The 27135-nt window shown below is 41.5% G+C and overlaps 2 protein-coding genes across 2 annotated transcripts; both read left to right on the plus strand.

Annotated features, from left to right (window-relative positions):
• Positions 1–16800: 16800 nt before the first annotated feature.
• Positions 16801–20152, plus strand: LOC147302210 (zinc finger MYM-type protein 1-like). Its single transcript, XM_086283842.1, has 3 exons — positions 16801–17115; positions 17367–17420; positions 17849–20152. The coding sequence occupies exons 1-3, from the start codon at positions 17089–17091 to the stop codon at positions 20150–20152; spliced, it is 2385 nt and encodes a 794-aa protein (XP_086139968.1). The 5' UTR covers positions 16801–17088.
• A 4910-nt stretch (positions 20153–25062) lies between these two features.
• Positions 25063–26160, plus strand: LOC147302211 (trace amine-associated receptor 13c-like). Its single transcript, XM_086283004.1, has one exon. It carries the CDS (start codon positions 25063–25065, stop codon positions 26158–26160), a length of 1098 nt encoding a protein of 365 aa, XP_086139130.1.
• Positions 26161–27135: the final 975 nt, after the last annotated feature.

Here is a 27135-nt window from a genome sequence, read left to right on the forward strand (position 1 = left end):
AATAAATAACAAAGAATTTCAAAAAATTACTAAGGCTATCCCTCAAAACATTCTATGTACAGCATATAATCTTTTTCAAAACCCTGACTAGATCCCCTGACCTCCCTGAACTCTTGGTAAATGGGCATAACATTACAGCTAACAGTCTAAAAAACTCCCAAATTAGGGAATTATTTACTAATGTTTTTTCCCTTATAGATCCAATCCAAATTCCATCTCACATCTGTTCTCTAGTGATCAAAAGTAAGAGATCAGAAAAAATTACCTAAAACTTCCCATTCCTCCCAAAGCTAAGGAGGTCCACTACAAAATCCTTTCTGGTATTTACCCTTCCAAAGAATTTCTCAGACGTCGCTTTGCTATTGATAATAATTCTTGCTCTTTTTGTGACGGGGATATTGAATCAACAGAACATTTATTTTATAATTGTATATTCTGTAAAGCCCTGTGTGCACTACTGGCTCTTTCCAAAGATTCCAAACTTACTTGAATTTTCTAAAAATGATATTATCTTGGGTTCTCTAAGAAAAGAAAAGAAGCTTGAAAATGTTCTAAATGTAATAATTATGGGCAAATTCTTCATTCACAAATGTCGTTTTCTGAAAACAAAGCCGTCCTTTTTGACTTTTCACAAAGACCTCTGCCTCTTCCTCTCATCTGTTAAATTTATGGACAAAAAACCAAGCTCTGGTTCTGAATCATATGATTATTGAACTAGATCTGCTAGAAAACCCCTAAGGTATAACGTCTTTTTTGTTGTTGTTGTTGTTGTTGTTTTGTTTGTTTGTTTGTTTGTTTGCTTGCTTTGATTCTGTTTGGGGTTTGTTTTTATTTATTTGTTGTTGTTTGTACTTCCTGTTCATTATCTATCTTCTATATGTTGGAATTCAGCCTGTTCTGATACTATTTCATGTTGGGAAAATAGAATGTTTGTAGAGATTGCCATAATTGTTGTACTGTTCTGTGCAAATTTAAAAAAAAAAAAAAAGTACGCGAGTACGTACTCACGTTCTCGGCGAGACCGGACTTGGCGAGAACGCGAGCACGGGCTTGTACAATTGGAACACCAGCTTACTTGATGATGTCACAGGTCCAGAGTTTTTACTGCCGTCCCCTCTTAATTTAACTGTGAGTAATATGTTATGAAGCTTAACTTTAATCACAGCCAAACCGGTTTACTCAGGAACAAATAAAACACTGAAATAAACCAAACATTAACATTTAGAAGTGATCTAAGTGACTTATATATCATGTTTAACCTCAGTAGTGAAAGCTCTATTAATAAAAATAGTGTACATGTACATACGTGTACATACCTTAATAAAAACAAGCAGGTGAGATGTTAGAACGCCTTTATTTTAGTGGACACTCAATACAATAGACAGCTACTGGGGTTTGGGGTTTGTTTAACCTGAGTAGCGAAAAGACCGCGGGGGGGGGGGGTGAAAACGATGTGCCGGGAGTCGCTGTTCTCGCCGGCTCTAATGATCCTCGACCTCGCTGTCTGCTATGGAGCTGGCGGGTCACAGACGTCTCCGAAAACGTCGGAGCGCGTTTGGAAACATATGATATCTTGATAAATCGAGCCAATATTTGAAGTTTACACAGCTACATTCTCGCTTGAAAATAACTTAAAAGTTTATTTTGTGACCCAGAAAGAGTAATATTTAAAAGTTATTAGCCCCGCTCGTCCGCCATTGCCGCGTTTGAGTTTTGGACGAAATGCATTTTGGGATATTTAGCTGTACCAAGTCCACACAAGTCGTGTCCAAATTCATGGACTGCATTCTCCTGAGGACCCGTATGGGCCCAAAACGTGGTCATAAATATTTTGTACTTGTAAATCAGTTTTATATGTGTAAAAAGAATTTGTGTGTGTGTAAAAAAGATTTGTATGTGTGTAAAAAAGATTTGTATGTGTAAAAAAGATTTGTGTGTTCAAATCAGTTCAAAAAAGCACCCAAATCTTTTTTACACACACAAATTCTTTTTACACATACGAATCTTTTTTACGCACACGCAAATCTTTTTTACACATACAAATCTTTTTTACACACATTCTTTTTACACATACGAATCTTTTTTACGCACACGCAAATCTTTTTTACACATACGAATCTTTTTTGTGCACACACAAATTCTTTTTACACATACAAATCTTTTTTACACACACACAAATTCTTTTTACACATACAAATCTTTTTTACACACACAAATTCTTTTTACACATACGAATCTTTTTTACACACACACAAATTCTTTTTACACATACAAATCTTTTATACACACACAATTTCTTTTTACACATACAAATCTTTTTTACACACACACAAATTCTTTTTACACATACAAATCTTTTATACACACACAAATTCTTTTTACACATACGAGACTGATTTACAAGTACAAACTATTTATGACCACATTTTGAGCCCATAGACCCGGCCTTCGCGGTCTACGTGGGCCGGGTCCTCAGAAGGTCGGGTAGGCCGGAAGTAAACGGCCGTGAAATTGGACGGTCTAGCCTTCTGATTAGCGTCACCGCTGTCTCGGTGGAGTTTAATAAACTCAGCCGTCTGCTCCTTGCTATCTAAAATATAACAGGACACTGGCGTAAATTCTCGACTGTCTCATACTTCTGTTTAATCAGTTTTCTGTTTGACGTTTAGTCAGCTGTGTAAAAACCAAGGAGGAACCCACCCAGGGGATTAATAAAGTTTTATTTTATCTAATCTAATCTAATAACTTTAATCTCAGCCAAACCGATTTACTCACGAACAAACAAAACACTGAAAAAAAGCCCAACAATAACATTTTTAGGTTGTCTAAGTGACTTATATATTACGTTTAACCCGAGCAGTCCGCGGTGATCTGAAAATGATGTGCCGGGAGTTGTGCCGTTCTCGGCCGCATCAGTAACCCTCGAGCTCCCAGCTAGCTATCGAGCTGGTGGGTAGCAGACGTCTCCGAAAACGTCGAGGCACTTTTGCAAATATGCGATATCTTGATAAACCGAGCAGATATTTGATGTTTACACAGCTACTTTCTCGCCTGAAAATATGTTAAAAGTTTATTTTGTGACCCAGAAAGATTAGTATGAGTAATTTTAAAACTTAGTAGTTGGAAACATTGTTGGAAACTGGAGTTTGGCTGGGCCGCGCTATGAATTCTGGGATATGGTATGCCACGAAGGACACACCTGACCCATCCTTCAAATTCGGGGAAAAGGAGGACGCATTTGTCGGCTGCATTCGGAGGAGTCTACGAATTTGGACAGCCTTCGGCGCGTCGCTGTGACGTAATCGGTCTACAAATGCGGCCTCAGAAGGATGCAGCCCATGAATTTGGACACGACCACTGGCTGTATCCCAATTCAGGGTCTGCAGCCTTAAAGGCCGCATTTTAAGGCCGATTACGATAATTTTACCGAAAAAAAAACGGCGGATGAGGGGCGCCCGAAGAGTAAACTTTAAGTAAGTACTGAATATTATGTCACTTATTTATGTGCAAATGCTTAATAACGAAGAACATTAAAACATTACTGTTGGCCACATGTCGGCAAAGTTATGTGACATTAGTGACATTTGTACTAACTTGGTTTTAAAGCCTTTACTTTAAAATATACGCCTTCAATAGCTGACCTTCATTTTACAGAGAATGATCAAAGCTCATGTAGAAACAAACAAACAAATGAACAAAAGATTTTCTTCTTCATTTCTGTCAAACAAAGCTGTATGAAACGTTTCCAGCTGTTAGTATCATGGTTGCTAGGCAACCTGGGCAGCGCGACGGAGGCTAGACCGTCCCATTTCACAAGCCTCGCACTTCCGGCCTTAGTGGTCTTTGAGTACGCGGCCCTTGAAGACCGTTGAGGCTGCGTACTTTAAGGCTGCAGACCCTGAATTGGGATACAGCCACTGTCACTACCTGATTCGTACCGGAAACCCGATCGGTACCCCGCATGCGCAAATCTTACGTCACTTCCTCTCTTTGCCAACATTGCGACATTCAATATATTTGAATGACACGGTTAGCGCCCAGTTAGCTCTTAGCATTTCTCAGCAGCTCTGCCTCCTTTTCGACTACCGGGACATTTAAACAATGGATAATCCGTATCCGCAACAAATTTTTGCTTTTCTCCTCAACAGAGAGCGTTCGTTGATTGAACAACAGCGCCGTAAAATAAGAAGAATGGTGCCTAATGACAGAGTTAATAATACAGACTTTATAATATGTCAAGTGAAGATTCAGCAGCCAGATGAAGTGTTTACTGGCAATTGACAGTGATAGCGGACATTATCATCACTTTTCCAACAATCCTCTCCACACAGACAAGCATAAACACACTCGATTATCACTAAATCAAATTTAACACACGTTTATAATGACGCTAATTTAGTTTACAATAGGGTTCATTCGCTCAGTCAGCAGGTGGTGGTGCCCTCGTACACTGGGGAGTACACTGCCATTAAACGAACAGAAGAAGAAGAAAACCCCTGCACATGCACGGTACAGATCGGGTAGACCCGATTTGTACGGTCCGACTTTGCACATGCGCAGTAAGGATCGGAAGTCCCGATCTGTCACTATCTTTTTATTTTTTTGTTTTTGTCTACATTATATTAAATGTTTCATTATCGGAAACATTTTAAGAGATACTTGTTATTCTTAACTCATTCACTGCCAGCCATTGGCAGTGAATGAGTTAAACCCATTGACGGCTATAGACGTCAATGGCAGTGAATGAGTTAACAGATACTCTGACCTGTAACTATCGTAAAATGCTTCGACCGGAAGTAGACACCTTTCGCGCATGCGGGGTACCGATCGGGTTTCCGGTACAGATTGGGTAGTGACAGTCACCACCGATGCATGCTCGATAAAACGGGCGGAGTGAGAACACATCCGGGACTTTTTCGCGTTCTCGGCTTGATGCGTACTTCGAATTGGAACAGTACTTGGTCTCCGACTGATGACGTATCACGAGAACGCAAGTACACACAAGTACGCATATTGAGAAAGGGCCACGGTGTTGGAAGCGGGACTGCCAGAACCATGCTTAAAATCAGCGCAAAAGGGCTGTATCGTGACTGATTGCGCCCAGAAGCCAAGAGACGGTACTTGGAAAAAATAGCGTGCATCGGTAATGTGGACCTGTATGAAATAAGGCAGTGGAGTGGAAACCCAGACAGCCTACCGCTGTTGTCCTATCCCAATATCTTCACGTACCTTGCCTGTGGGGAAATCATTTTCGTAATTATAAATCCCTGGAGGCGCACATCTGATTCACAAACGGTTGGGTACAAGATTTGGCCGTTTTTAAGCCTCCACGTTGTGAGTACGTTGACCATATGACCAAGATGCAGCCAGAGGTTGCACATAACATTGACTTCTCAACACCTGCCCCAAAATTTGCTCTAGATGAACGGTTCACGATTGATGCCAGCTGTGCGTTGCCATGTAAATAGTTTGCATTTCATGTGTATGTACTTGCTAAGTACATGTGAACGGATCTTGAATAAAAAAATAAACATACTTTTTTCTGTTTTATTGAAACCACTTTACAGAAAGTACAATTATTTACAATGAACTGTACATGCAATACGAGCAAAGAGCAAATTTCATTTGGCCCTGGTTTGACAACCACACTGGGGCACATATTCACCAAAACACAGCACACCTTAGCAATCTTATCAAGCAGTGTTGTGTCTTCACCCTCACATGATGTGAGTAATCGGATTGGCATTGTAGTGGTAGCATTTTGAACTTGTTACGCAAACTACCTATTACTCGCTCAACATGAATTCTCAGGTGGGCAATTGCTCTCGTTTGGGGATGGCAGAGAACTTGATATCCACTCGTCTGACTGCTGCAATCCAAGCCTGACGTCTTCGTTTAGTATTATCGGATACATGAGATCCCTCCCGTTGCCTCCAGGAGGGGAAACGATGAAAAGAGATCCCATTTTCCAGCTTCTTTCCTTTCCCTATTGTGTGATCTACCGTTGCAACCGACAACACAGTACATACGAACCATAGCTGACGCTTCCATGTGCTTTGTCTGGCCTACTGTCATGGCGGGAGGGGGCGTGCCCCCCTCCGTCCATGACATCATGCGGCAAAGCCCTATATACAACAACGTCACGGTGACGTCACTCCTAACCAAAATAAACATAAAACAAAAGGTGGTTTTAATAATTTATACAACAAACAACATTAAAACAATGTATTGGGTGTTTTACTTATTTGAAACATTTGTAGTCCCAAAACAGGATCATTTGCATTTTGGAATTATTTACAGGCATGTTACATTTTTTTTTAATCTACTAAAATTCATCTATTTATTGACAAGCCAGTGTAATATTTTGCCAGCAATACATCATTGTTTTCTTTTAGTCTGAAAAAGTTAAACAAATAAATAAATACATAAAATGAATTAATAAAATGAAAATTTCATTTTGTTAAAATGGCCACCCTTCCCTTTGTACAAAAAACTAATTTTGTACAGAGTTATAGTCTTGGTTTTTTCTTATTAGCATTTTTTTGTATTTATTATTTTATTTTGGTTTTTGGTTTCAAATCAGTTTAGTTCCAGTTAGTTTCCAGAGCTGATTTTTTTTATTTCAGTTTATTCTTTTATTATGTTTAGTTCAGAGTTTTTATTAGTTTCAGTGTTAGTTTTAGTCTTTATAATTATGTTACGGAGGGCATATGTCAGAGACAAGGAAGCAGGAAAATTAGTACAGGTATTAAAATAAAATTTTGAAAGCAGCTGACTCAATCAGCTCAGTAAATGGCCTGTATTTGTATAGCACTTTACACTTCATTCAGTCATCCACCCACTGGTGATGGCAAGCCACATTGTAGCCACAGCTGCCCACCACCACTAGACAACAGGTGAAGTGTCTTGCCCAAGGACACAACGACCGAGACCGTCGGAGCTGGGGCTGAAACTGGCAACCTTCTGATTAGAAGACGAACTGCTATCTCTTGAGTCACGATCGCCCCAGAGATAGATATCAGTCTCAATAAACACTCATCCCAAATCAGGTAAATTGTTTTTTAGCTTTGCTTTTACCAAACTAACAAATACTAAAACTAAAGATATTTACTCAATATTTTTGTTTTATTTTAGCTAGTTTTTCCAGGTTCACAAAATCATTTAGTTTGTTGCCTGAAGGCCAAAAATTGTGATCTACAAGCATACAGTACTGATCTTTGGCTTCATCCCTTGCGCAGAGATTTCTCCAAATTTTCTCAATCTTTTGATTAAATTATGGCCTGTAGGAAATAAATTATTCAAAGTCCTCACAATTTCACATATTAGAAACATTTACTGCAGCTTGACGAACCCCAAAGGTCTGAGAAATTCTGCCTCTCTAAGATGCTCCTTTTATACCCAATCATGTCACTGATCAGTTGCCTATGAATCAATCTGGTTAGAAAATGTTCATCCATCTGTTTGCTTTTAGTAATATTTACTTTCCCAACCTTTTGTTGCCCCACCCCCCTAATCTCAATGTTTTGCAGTATGTTGCTGCCACAGAATTCAAAATTTTATGTTTTCTATGTTCTATTAGGGAAATATGAGTGTTTTTCAGAATTGGGTTTGTAATTTTTAACAGACTACAACAGTAGCTTCACTTGGCCCCCAGACCCCTCCATCACCTAATCCCCCAAAACATTCAGCAAACTCATTAAACTAATACACACAAATAATAATACCTTTGAGATCAAATTATAGCTTCTCACCCATCAGCAAAACAACTGCCTTCCGTGGTTAATACCAGTGAGGTGCCTCTCATTAGCAAGCTTCCTTGTTTCATCATGACTCTGTTAGGTAGCACTTCTTTGCCACCGAGGCACTGGGCCAATCTGAGGTGTTAAAACAAATATACTGTAATGATGCAACACAACACATAAGGACAGGTAAACATTTTTTTATGATCGCCTGTTTAAACAGTCAAAGTTTGGATGGTCTGTGCAGACTTTACATGTAATACCCGCTTCTAATCATACTGTGGAGAAAAACGTGCTTAAAATGCCTCACCAACCATAATCCTGCACAGTTGGTGTTTTTTTTTTCAGCACTGCAATAAATGTCATTGTTAGATTACAGTAAAACCTTAGCAGCTAGACTTGCCATCGGTTTACAGTGTGCCTACTGACATTTACAACAGTTTATTTTACTGCTCTGAATCGAATAAAAGCTTTCCAGTATAATACTATGACCTGTTTGGTTGCCATAATTTGTTGTTTTAGTGTTCCTGTTACACATCTTCACTGCGCCTCGCCTTTAGCTTCATGTCTTCCTTGAAACATGACAAGGTAAAAGCACTTTCAATGTTCCCCTTCCCTATGCACCATGTGGATATGGGATAATTCCTGTATGAAACCATTTCAAAATCATCCTGAAGGTGAATGCTAAATCCAATGTCATCCATTTCTACAGAAGTGGCAGTCATGGTGCTAACTACTGTGATAAATCTGTTGAAACTCAGTCTCTCAACATTTATTAGCCAGTATTAGATCATCAAACTTATTTTAATTATACACAAAGATAATCCAAGTAAATAAAAAAATGCAGTTTTTAAATGACAGTTTCATTTATTAAGGGAAGACAGTTATCCAAATCTCCATGGCCGTGTGTGAAAAGTAATTGTCCTCTAAACCTAAAAATAGTTTGGGCCAACCTGGGCAGCAAGAACTGTAATCAAGTGTGATAACTGGCAATGAGTCTTTCACATAGCTGTGGAGGAATTTTGGTCCACTCTTCTTTGCAGAATTGTTGTAACTCAAACACATTGCAGGGTTTTCCAGCATGAACTGTCTATTTAAAGTCATGCCTCAGCATCTCAATCTGATTTTAGTTTTATGTCACATGCAACGGGACTCAAACACTCCAAAAATTGATGAGACTAAGTGTCATCAGTCTACAGAATATTTTCCCAAAAGTCCTGGGGATCATCAAAATTTTTTTGTTTGTTTTTTTGTTTGTTTTTTGTCAGCAGTGTTTTTTTCCTTGAACTCCTTAATGGATGTCATTTTTGTCCAGTCTCTTTCTAAACTCTGACCTTAAGTGAGAGGCAACTGAGGCCTGTGGTTCTGTAGATTTTGTTTTGGGGTTTTTTTGTGGCCTCAGGGATGAGTCGTTTATGCACTATTGGAGTAATTTTCATGGGCCAGTCACTCCTGGGAAGCTCCACCACTGTTCCAAGTTTTCTACATTTCTGTATAATTACTCTCACTGTAGTTCACCAGAGTCCCAAAGCTTTAGAAATGGCTTTGTAAACATTTCCAGAATTATAGATGTCAATGACTTAGTTTCTCAGCAGTATATTTAGATTGTGCCATGATGTGTTGCTTTTTGAGATCTGTTAGCCTAATTCACTTTGTCAGACAGGCTCTATTTAAGTGATTTCTTGATTAAGCAAGTTTGGCAGTTACCAGGCCTGAATGGGACTAGTGAAATTGAAAAAAGTGATCAGTAATAATTAGGGCTGTCAACGTTAACGTGTCATCACGATTAACATGATTAAAATTTTTAATTGCGCTCCAGGCCAAAACCTGGAGCGCAGAATGGACAAACTTTGGACAAACCGCCCAAAATGCATTGAAAGAAACATTTCAGGGATTTTGAGTTCCAGATATATTAATTGCATTAAAAAAAAATGTAATTGCATTAATCGAGATGACTGATTAATCCGCGTTAATGCATTAACGTTGACAGCCCTAGTTATAATCATTTGTGTGTATTTAGTAGCTGCCAAAATTGCTGAACTTGTATTAATTCTGGATTATCTTTGTTTAATATTAAAAATTTTTTTATATAAAATAATATAAATTTGTATGATGATCTGAAACTTCTAAGTCTGACAAATACACAAAACAACTAAAAAATCAAAAGAGGGCCAATCACAGATGTTATTTTTTTTTATGCATAAATAGAAGACAAATATGGGGTTGTATTAAAGTCCCTGGCAATACTTGTTCTGCTGTACTTTATACAGTTTAGGCCAAAATTATTAGCCCTTGTGAAATTAGACAACACTCTTGATTTCAATATAGAAATGACCACTAACAACAAGTATTTGTTTTTATAGTGTATCTGTTTCCAAGATAACAATGTCCACTAAGTTTAATTAGGATATTTTATTGATACACCGAATTGAAACAAGAAAGGGCAAAAATGAGACATCCAAAATTATTATCCCTATGGCCAATAGTAGACAATACTGTACCCTTTCTGAACCACAACCAACAACAATCTCTGAGAGTAGGTCTTTACTAGGTTGGCACAGGTCTACTGAGGGATTTTGGTCTATTCCTCCATTGCAAATCTTTCTAGCTGGTCTAAATTGCATGGTTTCCAATCATGGACATTCACTTTGAGCACTTGCCACAAATTCTCAATAGGAGTGAGGTCTGGGCTCTGTGCGGGCCACTCCAGGATCTTGGTTTTGGTATCCTTGAGGAACTGTTGGACTAATTTCAATGTATGCTTTGGGTCATTGTCTTGTTGGAAGACCCAGCAATGACCTAAGCCTAGACTACGAGAAGATTTTTACATATCCCCCCTCAAAATGTCAACATAATTTTCTTTTTTCATGATGGCATCCACCCGAACAAGTCTCCCTGTGCCTGAGGCTTCAAAATAGCCCCAAACCATGTTTAACTGTGGGAACTGTGTTCCTAGGGTTGAAGGCCTGTCCCTTTATTCGCCAAACATAAGCAACATCCATGTGCCCAAACAGTTCCAGTTTAGTCTTATCAGACCAAAACACAGACTTCCAAAACTCGTCTTTACCTTTCAAATGTTCACGAGCAAACCTCAGTCGGGCTGTGATGTGCTGCTATTTGAGTAAAGGGGTTCTTCTGGGACGATGGACCTGAAGCCCACCATGATGACGAGCCCTCACAACTGGGTTCCTTGAAACATCAACTCCAGAAGAGGCCAGGTCAGCAACAATTGTCTTGACAGATGTCCAGGGTTCCTTGCTGGCATGTCTGACTATTTTCCTCTCCAGAGCACTTATGGCCACGGTCAGGTATGTTTCTTACAGAATTTGTCTCCTTGTACTTGGCAATGATGCAACGTACAGCGGTTCTAGACACTGTGAATCGCTTGGAAATGGCAGTCTTCCCCCTTATCATGAGCCTGTACTATCTTCTTTCTGAGCTCAAGACCGATTTCGTTTGTCTTTGGCATGGTTTGTGACAGTAGTCCCTCTCATGTGTTCAAGTGCCCTCTTCCTTGGAGTCTTTTTATGCTTATTGAATGGTGTTAGGAAGCAAAGTGACTGCAGAGGTGTGGTTTCAAAGCAGACTGGTTAATTACTGTAGGTGTGTTTTGAAAGCAAACATTCACATGGGGCTAAACCACACCATGTTTTACTGTATTTAATATAAGGCAAACCGAAAAATGTATTTTCCACTGCAAAATGTACAAAAAGCTACTAAATAGCACTGGTGAATGTTTGATTATATCAAGTTTCATCAATGCTGCAAACATTGAGAAGAAGTTTAGGAAAATGTTCCATAATTCCTGGAGAGCTAATAATTCTGGCCTCAACTGTAAATGTTGCTTTAGTCTGTTGTTAAGTAGGTAACGTGATATATATATAGACATACAAGTACAAAGGTGTTATAAGTGCTTAAGAGTGACAAATGGATCATTTTGGTCAGTAGGTGGTTGCTTGGCAATATGTGATATAGATAAGAACCACCAGAGGCCTAAGATGTAACTGTGTGCCAGTTTTGGCTGCTGCGCTCTTGATTGTGTAGAAGGAGGTCTCAGACGGAAATTGTTTTCAGTCAATGCATGATTGTTGGAATAATATAGGATCTAAGCGTGCAGTCTCACACTGTTCTTCAGTGAGTAGTAACTTCACATTACTAAAAACACCATCTGACATATAGCTGGATGAAAAGCCTGAGCCCACTCTGCCATCTTTACAGTAAATGAGAAGCTAGCCACTGGTCGGATAATAAAATTCCGTTGAAGTCACCAATTAACACTCATTAGTTCAATCTGCTCAAAAAGACGTAGTAATAGTGGCTTCAGAAGCAATGATATCAATATTTGCTTTTATGTCCTGGCAAGCATGATAACAAGGGTACTTTGAAGTGCTTCTTATATCCTGTTCATAGCTATGTCTTTTCAGATGGTTATGTGAAACACTAAAGGGCTTTAATGACCTCTTGGTGTTTAAAACTAAACTTCTAAGACAATGATGAAGGTCCCTGTTAAACTTTTAGAGCATTTTTGCCTGGGGTACTTATAATGGCCTGTTAACCTACAGCTCATAACCAATTTAACTTTTAAAGCCTTTGTAAAGTACAGTTTATTTGAAAGTGTACTCAAAAGCTGAAAACTGTAATGACAAGAGAGAAAACAGTGGGGAAGAAAAATGAGGTTGAAGATGATGATGCTCAGTCAGGGGAGTTACATCACTCTTCTTGGGTCCCAGTAAAAACTAATGTTCACCACATTAGTGTCTGTTGGGGAAATAATACACATGCAAATACTAAGCTACAAAACATTCAAATGACTATAAGCTATAGAAGTCCATCTTGATGAAGATGACTTTTTCTGCATTTTGTCACTACCAGAATAATCACATTTTTAAAAAAGTGCATATTTTACTGCAAACAAGTTGTACAAAAATATCACATAAATGAAGTCACATGCTGTATATGCAATAATAATAAATGCTAGATTACTGTGATGCAATATAATAAATGCATGCATGATTAAACAGGCTTATCAGCGGACCTTTACTATGTGTGTTTTACCCTCTGCCTTTGCTAATGCTGATTAATTATTGTCACTGTCATTCAGCATTTCACTGGAGCTTTTATGTACTTGTCCTTCCAGCTGTGTTTTTAAACAATAACTGATTTGCAGTGGTCGTTGTCTCTGCCACGTTTCATTTAAATAACGGTGAAAACAAACTGTGAAATACACCGTCCCCTCAAGAAATGGAAGGAAAAAGCGACACTATAGTTCATTTATACAACATCACACATTCAAATTGCTACCTGCAGACTTGCAACAAAGGAAACCACTCCCTGGTGTCTGCGTGAAGCAGGTCTGTGAAACTCAGCAGCTTGACAGTGGCTCAAAAATACAGACAAATCTAAACTGAAGTAATAGAGAATTCCCATCTGTGTGCCTAACTAATACGAGGCACTCTATCCCCCGTGAAAGAGAAGATAAGAATTTAATACAACAATGTTTGGTGTATGAATCAGGGGAGAGAAAAAATTCAAATGTTGGATTTAATGGATAAATCAAGGCAAATACCATTTCAGCAAATATCAGTCCAGACCTGTGACTGAGTTATTTTTTTCATCTGTAGGCACAAAAATCCTCAAGGTGAGGTGCTGCTTATTTTTACAAGAGCAAAGAAAAAATGACTTCTCTACATAACAGATAATACAGATACAATTCCTAAATAATAAACAAAAGCCCCAGTTTGTGTTTTACTGTATGTAGTATGTGCTGTTGCATATGAATTAGTGCTGTCAAAATTAACGCAAATTAATCTGCCATCGCGGTCAACACGATTCAAATTTTTAACGCAATTAATGCATCTTGAGTGCAAAATGACTCAAAATCACTGCAATGTTTTTTCAACGCATTTCGGGCAGTTTGTCCAAGTACAGTTACATGCGCAAATGGGCAGTTGATCTGGTAGTGATGGGCAGCTGATCCACTCAACTCAATATGGAAAATGATAAACGGGGCGACCATGGCTCAAGGGGTTGGGAAGCGCATCTGTAACCGGAAGGTTGCCGGTTCGATCCCCGCCCTCTCTGTCCTGGTCGTTGTGTCCTTGGGCAAGACACTTTACCCTACTGCCTACTGGTGTTGGCCAGAGGGGCCGATGGCGCAATATGGCAGCCTCGCTTCTGTAGCTTGCCACCAGTGTGTGAGAGTGAATGAATAGTTGCGTTGTAAAGCGCTATATAAATCCAATCCATTATTATTATTAAATGCACATTGGGAAATTTGAGTATTAAAAAAATAACAAGATGGAACAGTCGACCGACATAAAGTATTATGCACAATGTGCAAGAATGAATTTTCTTTTCACCGAGGTACTTCCAGCTTAAAATATCACATTGAGGTGAAGCATATGTTAGTCTGGGATGCTGCTAGGACCTTGGCTAACATGTCACCCAGCTTGCGACAAACCACTCACGGAGCATCAGGGACTCAGTAAGTCTACCTCGGAAACACTGACTTACACAATTGCCAAGTGGATTGTAACAAACTGCAGACTTATTAATATTGTTAAGAACACTTGCTTTACACTGTCGTGGTGGTAATCCTCAAACCAAATGGTGGACACCAGAGGTGTCACTGAGGCAGTTAAACAGCTCCTTGGTGGCAGAGCCCCTGGGGTGGATGAGGTCCGCCCCAAGTTCCTGAAGGCTCTGGATGTTGTAGGGCTGTCTTGGTTGACACGCCTCTACAATGTTGCTTGGAGATCAGGGATAGTACCCCTGGATTGGCAGACCGGGGTGGTGGTTCCCATCTTTTAGAAAGGGGACAGGAGGTTGTGTTCCAATTACAGGGGAATCACATTCCTCAGCCTCCCTGGGAAAGCCTATGCCAGGGTGCTGGAGAGGAGAGTCCATCCGTTAGCCAAACCTTGGATACAGGAGGAATGATCCGGTTTTTTTCCAGGTCGTGGAACATTGGATCAGCTCTTCATCCTCTCAAGGATACTTGAGGGTGCAAGAGAGTTTGCCCAACCAGTCTACATGTGTGTCGTGGACTTGAAGAAGGCATTCGACCGTGTCCCTCAGGGATCCTGTGGGGGGTGCTCCAGGAGTATGGGGTGTCTGGCCCATTGCTACGGGCCTTCCAGTCCTTATACAACCATTGCAAGAGCTTCGTCCAGATAGCCAGCAATAAGTCGGACTCGTTCCTGGTGGGTGATGGGCTTCACCAGGGCTGCCCTTTGTCACTGATTCTGTTCATAATTTTTATGGACAGAATTTCTGGGCATAGCCAAGTGGCGGAAGGCTTCTACTTGGGTGGTTTCAGGATCTCATCTCTGTTTTTTGCGTATGATGTGATTCTGTTGGCTTCATCGGGTAATAGCCTCCAGCTCGGCTTGGAACTGTTCACAGCTGAGTGTGAAGTGGTGGGAATGAGAATGAGCTTCTCTGAGGACCTGGTTCTGGGTGACCCAGATCCATGTTTGTGTATGTGGGTGATCTATGTGGGCATGTGTGGGTGTGTCTGCCTGGAGCCTGGCCACACCTGCAGAGCAGAATTACACACGCCTGACGATTAGGCTCGTCAGGGGAGTTACATAGGAGTGTAGCTGAGAGCTTCTCGAAGCTGGATGGTACATGTGACTACTCGTCAGTTTCCCAGCTACAGTTAGTTTGAGTTTACTGCGACCGTGGGATTGTACTAATGGCTGCCTCTGTTGTTTTCCCCAGGAGGAAAGTGGAGCACAGGAGGGCAGCAGACTCAAGTATAAGGGAGCAGGGACGTCGAGCACAGGGGAATGGACACTGCACGGGAGTCGGGAGCGCACAGGCAATTATTGTTGGATTGTTGTCACTCATTGTGAATAAAATGCACTGCATTCACCTCTAGAGTCCAGCGTTTGGGCCCTCCATCCCCACATTCCCCACGGGTTGCCTTGGCAAACCGTGACAGAACGATCCAGCCAGATGGACCCAGCAGACTCATCGGAGAGGTTCAGGAGGGAGGTGATGGATAAAATTAACGGACTCTGCGACCTGTAGCTGGCGGGGAAAAGTGCGTCGCACAGTGGTAAAGCAGCTGCGGGAAAAACTGGCTTGTTTCCCTTGGGTAATGGACCGTCTCTTTCCAATCGTCGCTGACTTCTTAATTAACACCCTCCACTCTCCAACTCAGGCTGCTCTCCCAGCCTGGCCAGCTGGCGGATCCTCAGCCTGACACGCCGGCCCCGGCATCGTCAAGGAAGCGCCGCTCGGCGCTCCTCACTGCAGCCGGATTCCCGGACTTTCCAACTGTCGGCTGTGGTGAGTAATAAGGACAATTTTTCTCCACCCACTCCGTCTTTTTGTTTGTTAACAGAAGACTGTGAGACTGCAAACACTAAAGTAGCCTGTCCATCGGCTAAGCCATTTGAAGTTCAGCCATCTGCTCCACCTATGGCAGCCTCCACCCTGCTAACCACTCCAGCAGCCCAAGACGCTATGGTGAGTAAAATTGGCTCTGCTAATTTTGCAAATTCCCTCCCTGTGACTGTTAAAATTCAGGAGGAAGAAAGGAAGAAAAGAGATGAGGAGGAAAGGATAAGAGTACAGGCAAAGAAGAAGAGGCTTGCAGAGGTGGAGAGAGGGCTAAGATGGAAAAGAGAAGGCAGGTAAGTACTGGCTGAGGAGAAGAGCCTGGAGGAAAAAGCTCCTGACTTTACTAATGTTAAAGAACTTGAGAACTTGAGAGTTCGTGGCTGCTGATGTGTTGAAGTGCCCGGTATTGGAGAGCCCGATACCTGAGCTTTGTTTAGCTAAGCCTGACAGCCACAAGACATTTCCTCACTCCAGGGCTTCCACAGTGACTGAACTGGAGGCCTCAGCTAGCTCTGGGTTCCTGGAAATTGTTGCGGTTGCTGTGCCATTATTAGTTTCTCCATCAGCACAGCCCAGTGGCGTCGTTAGGCCTATTTTAGGGGTGCTGAAGCCTCCCTAAAATATTCTTAAGCCCCCCTAAATAATTTGGTGGGGTTTTTTTTTTAGTTTTTTTTTTTTTTTTTTTTTTTTTTTAAACTTATTCGATTTTTTTTTACAGAACTTGCAGACAAATTCAATATAAAGATGCAGGAATATGAGTTCAAAGAAATAATAATATAAACCTGTCGCTATTCACACAAATATGATCATAACTCGGTTGGTCCCTTTCGCTTTACATTGTTAAGGTAGCGTCAGTGCTTCGTTATCCAATCCCTTCCAGTTGTTCACAGGGGACATCCACATGACTGAAAATCCAGTCCTCGTTTTCACTGCTACTTTACACTCCGCTCGTATACACCTGCAGAAACACTAGCGTGCATGTGGCAAACGGCAAGAAATCATGGATATACGCAAGTTTTTCAAGAAAGTAAGTCTTCATCACTGGCTGGTAGTAACAATTAGTTAGCTCCAGCTAACAGCAGAGAGTCCCATGTAAATAATGAACCAGGTGCTCCCCATTTTGTAAATAAAAACCTGGCTAGCGCACTAAGTTAAATTGTTAGCATAATGTTAATTTCTGTCACTCGTTTTAGCTCTGAAAAATCCAGCTGAGCTCATTCAGGTATGGTTATCATCAGTGGAAATAATAATAATCACTCCATCCCCATTAACCTGTAGGAGTCAGGGCAGAGGAGCACAGAGAGGCAGAGGGGAGAGACGTCTGCTGGAGAGGTGAGTCAAAGGATGGAGTCATTTGTGATGGAGACAGTCTGATTAGAATTTTATGGGACTCAATATGGATATGAAATATGAAACATTTCAGTCACGGTACAACATATAAGACCTGTTTAACTTGAGCTTTTATTTAGGAGAGTCAAGGTTAGAAAGTGGAGAGAGCAAAGAGAGAGATATGTATATAAGTCAAATTAGCCTGACTCACATATTTTTGAGGGTTCTATTTTAATATTACTTCAATTCAAGTAATTTAGTAATATTTTTCAGGGCTTTAAATTGCAACCATTTTAGTCACATGCGTGCTCAAAATATAATGTTTGTAACTTCAAAATATTTGGGAGCAACAAATTACTGTGGAGCGGGAGCAGAAGTCATGATATTAGCAATTTACATTACAATTCAGTATGTTTTAATGTATCTTGAAGGGTGAGGCAGAAGGAGTGGCTGAGGGAGAAAAAGGTCAACAGGCAAGTTCAAGTCAGAGAGCGCAAGGAGAGACAGAGGAGCTGCAGCAAATAGATCGAGAGGCAGAGGAAGATCAAGTTATTACAGAGAGAGGAGAGCAAACAGGCCAAGAGAGGGAAAATGATGAAGCAGCTGCAGCAACTCATTCTACTACAGGGTTTGATTTAGGTGACAAAGACACAGGGCCCAGACAGGTGAAGCTGAAGAGCTATCCACATGATACTTTTGGTACACAGAAGCGAGCATTTAACCACAGCTGGTTTGAAAAGCACAACTGGTTAGAATATTCAGTCAACCAGAATGCAGCTTTCTGCTTCCCATGTAGAGTGCTTGGCAAAAACATCAAACATGATAGTTTGGTCAGTAACGGTTGCAAGAACTGGAAGAAAGCTTTAGTCATCTTTGGCAAGCATGAGATGGCACAAACACATAAGGACAGTGTTGTTACATGGAAAAGCTACCAGGGAACTAGCAAACAGGGAAACGTTGCACAGATGATAGCAACTGCAAATGTGAGTGAGATAGTCGAAAGAAGAGAGTATCTCAGACGAATTGTTGCAGTCACCTCTATGTTAGGGAGACAGGGACTCCCTTTTCGTGGTCATGATGAAGGTGAAGACAGCCCAAACAGAGGGAATTTTCTTGCGTGCATGGAGCTTTTGAAGGAGTTTGATCCTTTTCTTCAAAAACATAATCCCCCATCAAATGCACAGTATATCTCACCAACATCCCAGAATGACATGATTGACTGTTGTGCCCAGGAAGTTACTAGTGTCATTGTATCTGAAATGACAAAGTCTAAAGTCTATTCCATCATGGTGGATGAGGCAAGGGATAAAAAGGCAGAGCAGTTAGCTGTTTGTGTCAGGTACGTGTCAGAGGGGGCAGTGAAGGAGCGTTTCCTTGCACTTGCAGAGATAAAATCATTTGATGCCCAGTCCATTGCAAATGAGATTCAGCAGCAGATCCAAAACTATGGTCTTGCAGAGCTTAAGTGTGTAGCACAAACATATGATGGTGCAGCCGTTATGAGTGGCTCCACTGGAGGTGTACAAGCACATTTTAGAAGGCTCCATCCTGAGGCTATCTATGTGCATTGTTATGCTCATCAACTCAACCTGGTTTTGTGCAATACTTGCAAGGCTGTCCCAGAGGCTGTGGAGCTTTTCAGCTTGTTGGAGTGTGTGTATTCTTTCTTCAGCACCTCCCTAGTCAATCATCATAAGTTCATGGAGACTCAGGCAAAGCTTGGATTGACAAAAACTGAGCTTGTGCAACTTTCAAACACTCGCTGGGCATGTCAGTTGCGATCAATCAGTGCAGTTCTTGAGACATTGCCTGCCATTTTGGAGTGCCTATCTGCAATTGGATCCCCCATAGCTGTTGGTCTCAGAGCAAAGCTCTACAAGTTCTCAGCAGTCTATGCACTACTGATGTTTCAGTCGATTCTGTCTGTAACCGAAGGACTCCACAAATTCCTGCAGAAAGAGACTTTAGACCTGGCAGAAGCTTTTATCTGCAAACAAGCTGTGTGTGACACACTTAAGGGCAAACACTCAGATGCATTTGCTACAGAGCTGTATGAGAAAACCAAGGCCCTGTGTAACACCCACAGTATCCCTGAACCAGGTGCCAAGACAAGGCACAAACAGAGGAAAATGGAGGATTTTGTCCTGGAGGCAACTGTGGGTTCACGCACTGAATTGAACAACTCAGACACATTGAAAAGAGAGTTACTTTTCCCTTGTGTGGATCGGATGGTTGGCGAGCTTGATCAAAGATTTTGCAGTGTAGATGCAGGGCTGCTAAAAGGCGTCCAGGCATGCAGTCCTAAATCTGAGAACTTCTTGAGTGAACCACACTTGAATGAACTTGCAAAGCACTACAGACTTGACCTGAAAAAAGAGGAGGTTCTGGTGGCCAGAAACTTTCTTACCCGGAAAACAGAGGCTGGATGTCCACCCAAAACTATGTTGTCTGTGTACAACCTCCTTGATTCAGACATGTTTCCCTCTCTGAAGGCAACCATCCAAGTTGCCCTAACAGTGCCTGTCAGCAGCTGCTCGTGCGAACGGTCCTTTAGTGCACTGCGTCGGCTGCACTCCTGGCTGCGTCAAACAATGGGTCAGAAAAGACTTCACAGTCTTGCAGTCATGTCTATTGAAAAAGACACGCTTCAGCATCTGAGTCACAACAGAGTGATTGACCGATTTGCCACTCTTAAACACAGACGTCATTCTTTGATGCTTCCACCCACCAAGTAACTGGTGATTGCAGCCAGAAAAATGTACTTTTTTATTTTCAGTTTTTTTCTTGTTATTGATGCAGCAAACACATTTCCTCTGTTTTTTTGTTGTACTGTATTATAAAGCAGACTGAAATAAAACAATAGATCTATTGGTGGCCTAGGATGTTTAATCTGTCCAAAAAAGTAGGAAAACAATTTCTCAGTCTTTGTTTTCTGTTTGTGAAATTTTGTGCTCATTCACTACGTTCGTTCATGTCGTGTGCATCTCTTGGGGGCTAAGCCCCCCCTGTCCTTAAAACCTAGTGACACCCCTGGCACAGCCTGTAGCTGTAACTCGGTCATCTGCCCAGCTTGAAGCTCAGTCAGCTGCCCAGCCTGTAGCACAGTTAGCTGCACAGCCTGTAGCTCAGCCCATAGCTGTCCAGACTGTAGCTCAGCCCATGGCAGCATGGCCTGTAACTCAGCCGGCAACACTGCCACTTCCATCCTCTGCTGAATGCTCAGAGAAGCTCAGTCTGCCAGCAGAGGACTGCACAGCCCGAGCTGCAGCATCATGAGCCGGCTGTGTGCCCTGTACAGTCACAGTCAGCATTCCCTTGGCCAGAGGTCTCCATACCGGTCACGTGTCTGTCTCCGCTGGAGGGTCTGAGGGGCCACTTCAGCCGTCACCGGCTTCACCGCCTGGCCACACCTGTGGAGGAGAATTACACACACCTGCAGCTGATCAGGCTCGTCAGCGGAGTTACATAGGAGTGTAGCTGAGAGCTCCTCGAAGCTGGATAATACGCGTTACTACCCATCAGTTTTCCAGCCATAGTTAGTGTGACTTTGCCGCGACCGTGGGATTGTACTAATGGCTGCCTCTGTTGTTTTCCCCAGGAGGAAAGTGGAGCACAGGAGGGCAGCAGACTCAAGTATAAGGGAGCAGAGACGTGGAGCACGGAGGAATGGACACTGCACGGGGGTCGGGAGCACAAAGGGGATTATTGTTGGATTGTTGTCACTCACTCTGAATAAAACGCACTGCATTCATCTCTAGAATTCAGCGTTATAAAGCCTATGGTATATCTTTAGATGCCGAAAAGGCATTTGACAGAATCGAGTGGACATATTTATTTAATGTGTTAGAAAGATTTGGCTTAGGTGAGGGTTTTATTGCATGGATTAAAACTATCTACAAACTTCCAGAAGCTTGTGTAATAACTAATGGTGTACAAGCATCAGCGTTTCCACTGCAAAGAGGTACGAGGCAAGGCTGTCCCCTGTCCCCTCTCCTCTTTGCATTAGCACTTGAACCTCTAGCTGAGGCCATTCACCAGCACCAAGATGTGCATCGTATAACAGTGGGTGGAACAAATCATAAGATAGCATTGTATGCTGATGATATTTTGCTGTTCTTATCAAAACCAGAACAATCAACACCAGCTATTATGTCTACTATACATGAGTTCAGCTCATTCTCTGCTTACAGAATTAATTTTGGGAAATCAGAAGTCATGCCGCTGGGTGATCAGATTAACTCTTTGCCAGATATTTCTAATCCCTTTCAATGGTCCCCCAGCGGCTTTACATACCTTGGGCTAAACATTCCACCAGTTCTTAAAGATTTATGGAAACTGAACTTATCACCAGTTATAATAAAAATCAAAAAAGATTTCGATAGATGGCAAAAATTGCCGCTTTCTCTTATGGGGCGTGTGAACTTAATAAAAATGAGTGTTCTCCCGCGTTTATTATATCCCCTACAAATGCTACCTTTACTGATCACCCAGAAAGTTTCTTGTGATATAGAAAAAGCCTTTTCAAAATTTATCTGGCGTGGCAAGAAACCTAGATTAAGGATTGGAACTTTACTACTGCCTATAGATAGGGGAGGCTTAGGCTTACTAAATTAAAATTTTCATACAGGGAGTGCAGAATTATTAGGCAAGTTGTATTTTTGAGGAATAATTATATTATTGAACAACAACCATGTTCTCAATGAACCCAAAAAACTCATTAATATCAAAGCTGAATGTTTTTGGAAGTAGTTTTTAGTTTGTTTTTAGTTTTAGCTATTTTAGGGGGATATCTGTGTGTGCAGGTGACTATTACTGTGCATAATTATTAGGCAACTTAACAAAAAACAAATATATACCCATTTCAATTATTTATTTTTACCAGTGAAACCAATATAACACCTCCACATTCACAAATATACATTTCTGACATTCAAAAACAAAACAAAAACAAATCAGCGACCAATATAGCCACCTTTCTTTGCAAGGACACTCAAAAGCCTGCCATCCATGGATTCTGTCAGTGTTTTGATCTGTTCACCATCAACATTGCGTGCAGCAGCAACCACAGCCTCCCAGACACTGTTCAGAGAGGTGTACTGTTTTCCCTCCTTGTAAATCTCACATTTGATGATGGACCACAGGTTCTCAATGGGGTTCAGATCAGGTGAACAAGGTGGCTATGTCATTAGTTTTTCTTCTTTTATACCCTTTCTTGCCAGCCACGCTGTGGAGTACTTGGAAGCGTGTGATGGAGCATTGTCCTGCATGAAAATCATGTTTTTCTTGAAGGATGCAGACTTCTTCCTGTACCACTGCTTGAAGAAGGTGTCTTCCAGAAACTGGCAGTAGGACTGGGAGTTGAGCTTGACTCCATCCTCAACCCGAAAAGGCCCCACAAGCTCATCTTTGATGATACCAGCCCAAACCAGTACTCCACCTCCACCTTGCTGGCGTCTGAGTCGGACTGGAGCTCTCTGCCCTTTACCAATCCAGCCACGGGCCCATCCATCTGGCCCATCAAGACTCACTCTCATTTCATCAGTCCATAAAACCTTAGAAAAACCAGTCTTGAGATATTTCTTGGCCCAGTCTTGACGTTTCAGCTTGTGTGTCTTGTTCAGTGGTGGTCGTCTTTCAGCCTTTCTTACCTTGGCCATGTCTCTGAGTATTGCACACCTTGTGCTTTTGGGCACTCCAGTGATGTTGCAGCTCTGAAATATGGCCAAACTGGTGGCAAGTGGCATCTTGGCAGCTGCACGCTTGACTTTTCTCAGTTCATGGGCAGTTATTTTGCGCCTTGGTTTTTCCACACGCTTCTTGTGACCCTGTTGACTATTTTGAATGAAACGCTTGATTGTTCGATGATCACTCTTCAGAAGCTTTGCAATTTTGAGACTGCTGCATCCCTCTGCAAGATATCTCACTATTTTTGACTTTTCTGAGCCTGTCAAGTCCTTCTTTTGACCCATTTTGCCAAAGGAAAGGAAGTTGCCTAATAATTATGCACACGCACCTGAGGGTGGGTGTTGATGTCATTAGACCACACCCCTTCTCATTACAGAGATGCACATCACCTAATATGCTTAATTGGTAGTAGGCTTTTGAGCCTATACAGCTTGGAGTAAGACAACATGCATGAAGAGGATGATGTGGACAAAATACTCATTTGCCTAATAATTCTGCACTCCCTGTAATTGGGCATGTCATAGCCATGTCTTATGGAAGTGGCTATATGCTTATCTAAATTCTCACTCTCACCTAGACTCTTGGTCCACTTTACCTTATTCCCTTTGGAGCTTAGTTGTCTGTGACAAAAAAACAATATTACAAATGGGGATTAAGAATAACCCAATCAATAAGGGTCTGGGGGGAAATGCGTAAAAGGTTGGGTCGAGAAGATTACACTTCATTCTTGACTCCTTTACTGAGAAACAAAGACTTTGTTCCAGGAATGTCTCGCAGTATGTTCGATAAGTGGCACAAAAAGGGATTAAGGGTAATATGCGATTTGTATCAAAACAACACACTGATGAGCAGTCAAATTTTAATATTCCTAGAGACCACTTTTTTTTGGCTTTCTCCAGGTTCGTAACTTTGTTCATTCTAAAATTCCACAGTCTTGAGAAATTGTTATATATGATGATGGTTGCGATTAAGATGTTCTCAGTTAAATAGGAAGTAAGCGTAAAGGATAACAATTCACTCTTGGTGAAGAAAGCCCATCAAGACTTCACTGCATCAGTGGATTGAAAGACTTCAGGAACTTCTACACTTGCTCTATAGAGAGGATTCTTAGTGGGAGTACCGAGCTGCACCTGATCTGACCTCTTAGCTCTTAGGAGGGTGTTCCACTCAGTCAAGAGGTCCTCCTGATCTGCAGCACATTCAGTGCTGTGAAGAAGCTTTTGCCCCCTTGCTGGGTCCCTTTTTTTTGCATATTTGTCACACTTACATGTTTCAGATAATCAAAGATCTATATAAAGTCCATTAGAGCAGATATTTCATTCTCTAGCTTTAAGCCCAGCAGACCCATCTGCATGGCCCAGCATGATAAAAATTAGGTATTTTTTAACCGTCAGCTATGCAGAGCTACTCTGCAATAATCATGCAAAGCTAGTGTAAAATCAACATCACAGCTCCAATTACAGGTTTGGAGCATTCTAGTGTTTTTCATTATAATGCGGTGGCTGGAGCAGGTCAGCCACTAATCAGAAGGTCGGTGGTTTGATCCCAGGCTGCCTCCTGGCTGCATGCTAAATATCCTTGGGCAAGATACTAACCCCATGTTTACCTACTGGTGGTGGTCAGAGGGCCCGGTGGCGCCTGTGTCCGACAGCCTCGCCTCTGTCAGTGCGCCCCAGGGCAGCTGTGGCTACAATGTAGCTTGCTATCGCCAGTGTGTGAATGTGTGTGTGAATGGGTGAATGACTGAATGTAGTGTAAAGTGCTTTGGGGTCCTTAAGGACTAGAAAAGCGCTATACAAATGCAGGCCATTTACCATTATTATATCAGCATAAACCCAATGGGTCAAAGTCCAAGTTGTGAAAGGCTTCGGGAGTACAACACACTACAGTTGTGAAACTTTTTCAAGGCTCAACTAATATAAATCCCAGCTGAATTTATACAGAGGAAGAAGGAAAGGTGATGAAGTTTAAGACAATAAGTTTCATCATTCATAGGATGTTTAAAAAAAAAGGTGGGGGGTGTTTGAAGAAGATAAATGAAGATTCTCGAGCACAGTTGCAGGTCTTCCCTTTCTCTATGATGGACGGCACTGGGGGTCCTCCCCTCTGCTTCCCTAACCTCAACTCCTCCTGCAGGCGGCTGCTGCGACCCACCTCCCAGGCCACTCTTCTCTACACTCTGCTGGCTTCAGTCTCACTGCTTACTGTGGTGCTCAACCTGCTTGTGGTCGTCTCCATCTCCCACTTCAAGCAGCTCCACACCCCAACCAATGCCCTGCTCCTGTCCCTGGCCGTGTCCGACCTGCTTTTGGGGTTGCTGGTGATGCCCATCGAGGGCCTGCGCTACATCGAGACGTGCTGGCTGCTGGGGAGGCTGATGTGTGCTCTCAGTCCTTATTTGTCTTACTGCCTCCTCTCTTTTTCTCTGGACAGCATGGTGCTCATATCTGTAGATCGCTATATAGCCATCTGTGACCCTCTGCTCTATTCCTCAAAGATCACAGTGAACAGAGTGAAGCTTTCAGTCTGTTTCTGCTGGGCCTGCTCTCTTCTCTACAATGGCTGCATTCTCATGGAGCACATAGGGTGGCCAGACAGGTTCAGCTCCTGTCACGGGGAGTGTGTTGTGTTCATCAGCTACACTACAGGCACAGTAGATCTCTTTTTGTCATGTGTTGCCCCCTTTGCTGTAATGTTTGTTATGTACATGAGGGTGTTTGTGGTTGCTGTTTCTCAGGTGCGTGCCATTCAGTCGCAGGCAGCTGTGAGAGCAGCTCCAGCTGCTAAAAAATCAGAGCTGAAGGCAGCCAGGACACTCGGGATTTTGATAGCTGTGTTTGTAATGTGCTTCTGCCCTTATTATTATCCTTCCTTTACAGGTGTGGACACCTCTACACGCTTGCCTTATTACGCTGTGCTGTTTTGGATCATGCTAATAAATGCTTGTGTAAACCCTGTGATTTATGTTCTGTTTTACCCCTGGTTTAGAAGAGCTATCAAATTCATCTTCACCCTCAGAATACTGCAGCCTCACTCCAGAGATGTCAAAATCATGTAGACAGTACAATACAACTTAAAGGTGAAAATTTACCATGAAAATTAAAAAATTATTAAATGTGGGTGTTCATCTGCCCAGCATCACCTTTTGTTCAGTACATAATGAGCAGCAGCGCAGACCCGCGCAGGTAGTGGCCCTGCATGCAGATCTCCTGTGCACCTGAAAATTGCAGGAATGAAATGTATGCACCAATCTTTAATATAACTCCTCATAAATATGTGCTAAGTTGCAATAAAAGAGGTTAGTCAGTTTGATTCCTGTTAATGGCTTTTTTTTAAATTCATAATCTCTGTGAAGGTATTAAAGTCTGCTTATGTTGTTGTCATTTATTGTCACACAGACTAACTGTAAAGGGCTCTTTCAGACTTTACTTTGCTGAATCAAAAACATTGTCATTGTATGAGAAATACCTGCAGCCGTCTTACTCTTTCAATCTGAAAATCTTCTCAACATGTTCAATATTATGTCTAACAAACCACATTTACAATCCTTGAAATAAAAACAGAAATACCCAAACTCGTATCACCCTGTGCTTTCTCAAGGATCCATACAACCTGCACACAGCAACAAATTAACTCATACCACAATACTTCCAGCACATGTCTGAGTGCTAACTATCAACGTAAGTGAGTATTTAGAGGTTAAAGGTGGACGGCAGCATAGTAAACACATGGAACAGATTTTCTTACCAATGTGATGATTTGGCTTTTTAGTGGAGTTTCTTTGCACTTCTTATTTAGACAATATTATTATTATTATTATTATTATTATTATTATTATTATTATTATTATTATTATTATTATTATTAGTGGTAGTAGTAGTAGTAGTAGTAGTAGTAATAATAATAATATGTGGATCAATGTTAATATGTGAAATCTATTCTACTAAGGTTTCTGGGTTTTTTTGATATAGCTTCTTGAACAAATGAAAAAAGTGATTAATTATAATCATTTGTGTGTATCTATCTATACTGT

Source organism: Aulonocara sp. 'chitande type north' Nkhata Bay, linkage group LG23 (genome assembly GCF_057382095.1).
Source record: "Aulonocara sp. 'chitande type north' Nkhata Bay isolate Kocher_YH1m ecotype deep benthic linkage group LG23, A_spYH_male_GT1.1, whole genome shotgun sequence".
NCBI lineage: Eukaryota > Metazoa > Chordata > Actinopteri > Cichliformes > Cichlidae > Aulonocara > Aulonocara sp. 'chitande type north' Nkhata Bay.

Coding starts and splice junctions, on each gene's coding strand:
- LOC147302210 (XM_086283842.1), top strand. CDS start 17,089: ATGGATATACGCAAGTTTTTCAAGAAA. Junction 17,116..17,366: donor TACGCAAGTTTTTCAAGAAA/GTAAGTCTTCAT, acceptor ATTAACCTGTAG/GAGTCAGGGCAGAGGAGCAC. Junction 17,421..17,848: donor GAGAGACGTCTGCTGGAGAG/GTGAGTCAAAGG, acceptor TGTATCTTGAAG/GGTGAGGCAGAAGGAGTGGC.
- LOC147302211 (XM_086283004.1), top strand. CDS start 25,063: ATGAAGTTTAAGACAATAAGTTTCATCATTCATAGGATGTTTAAAAAA.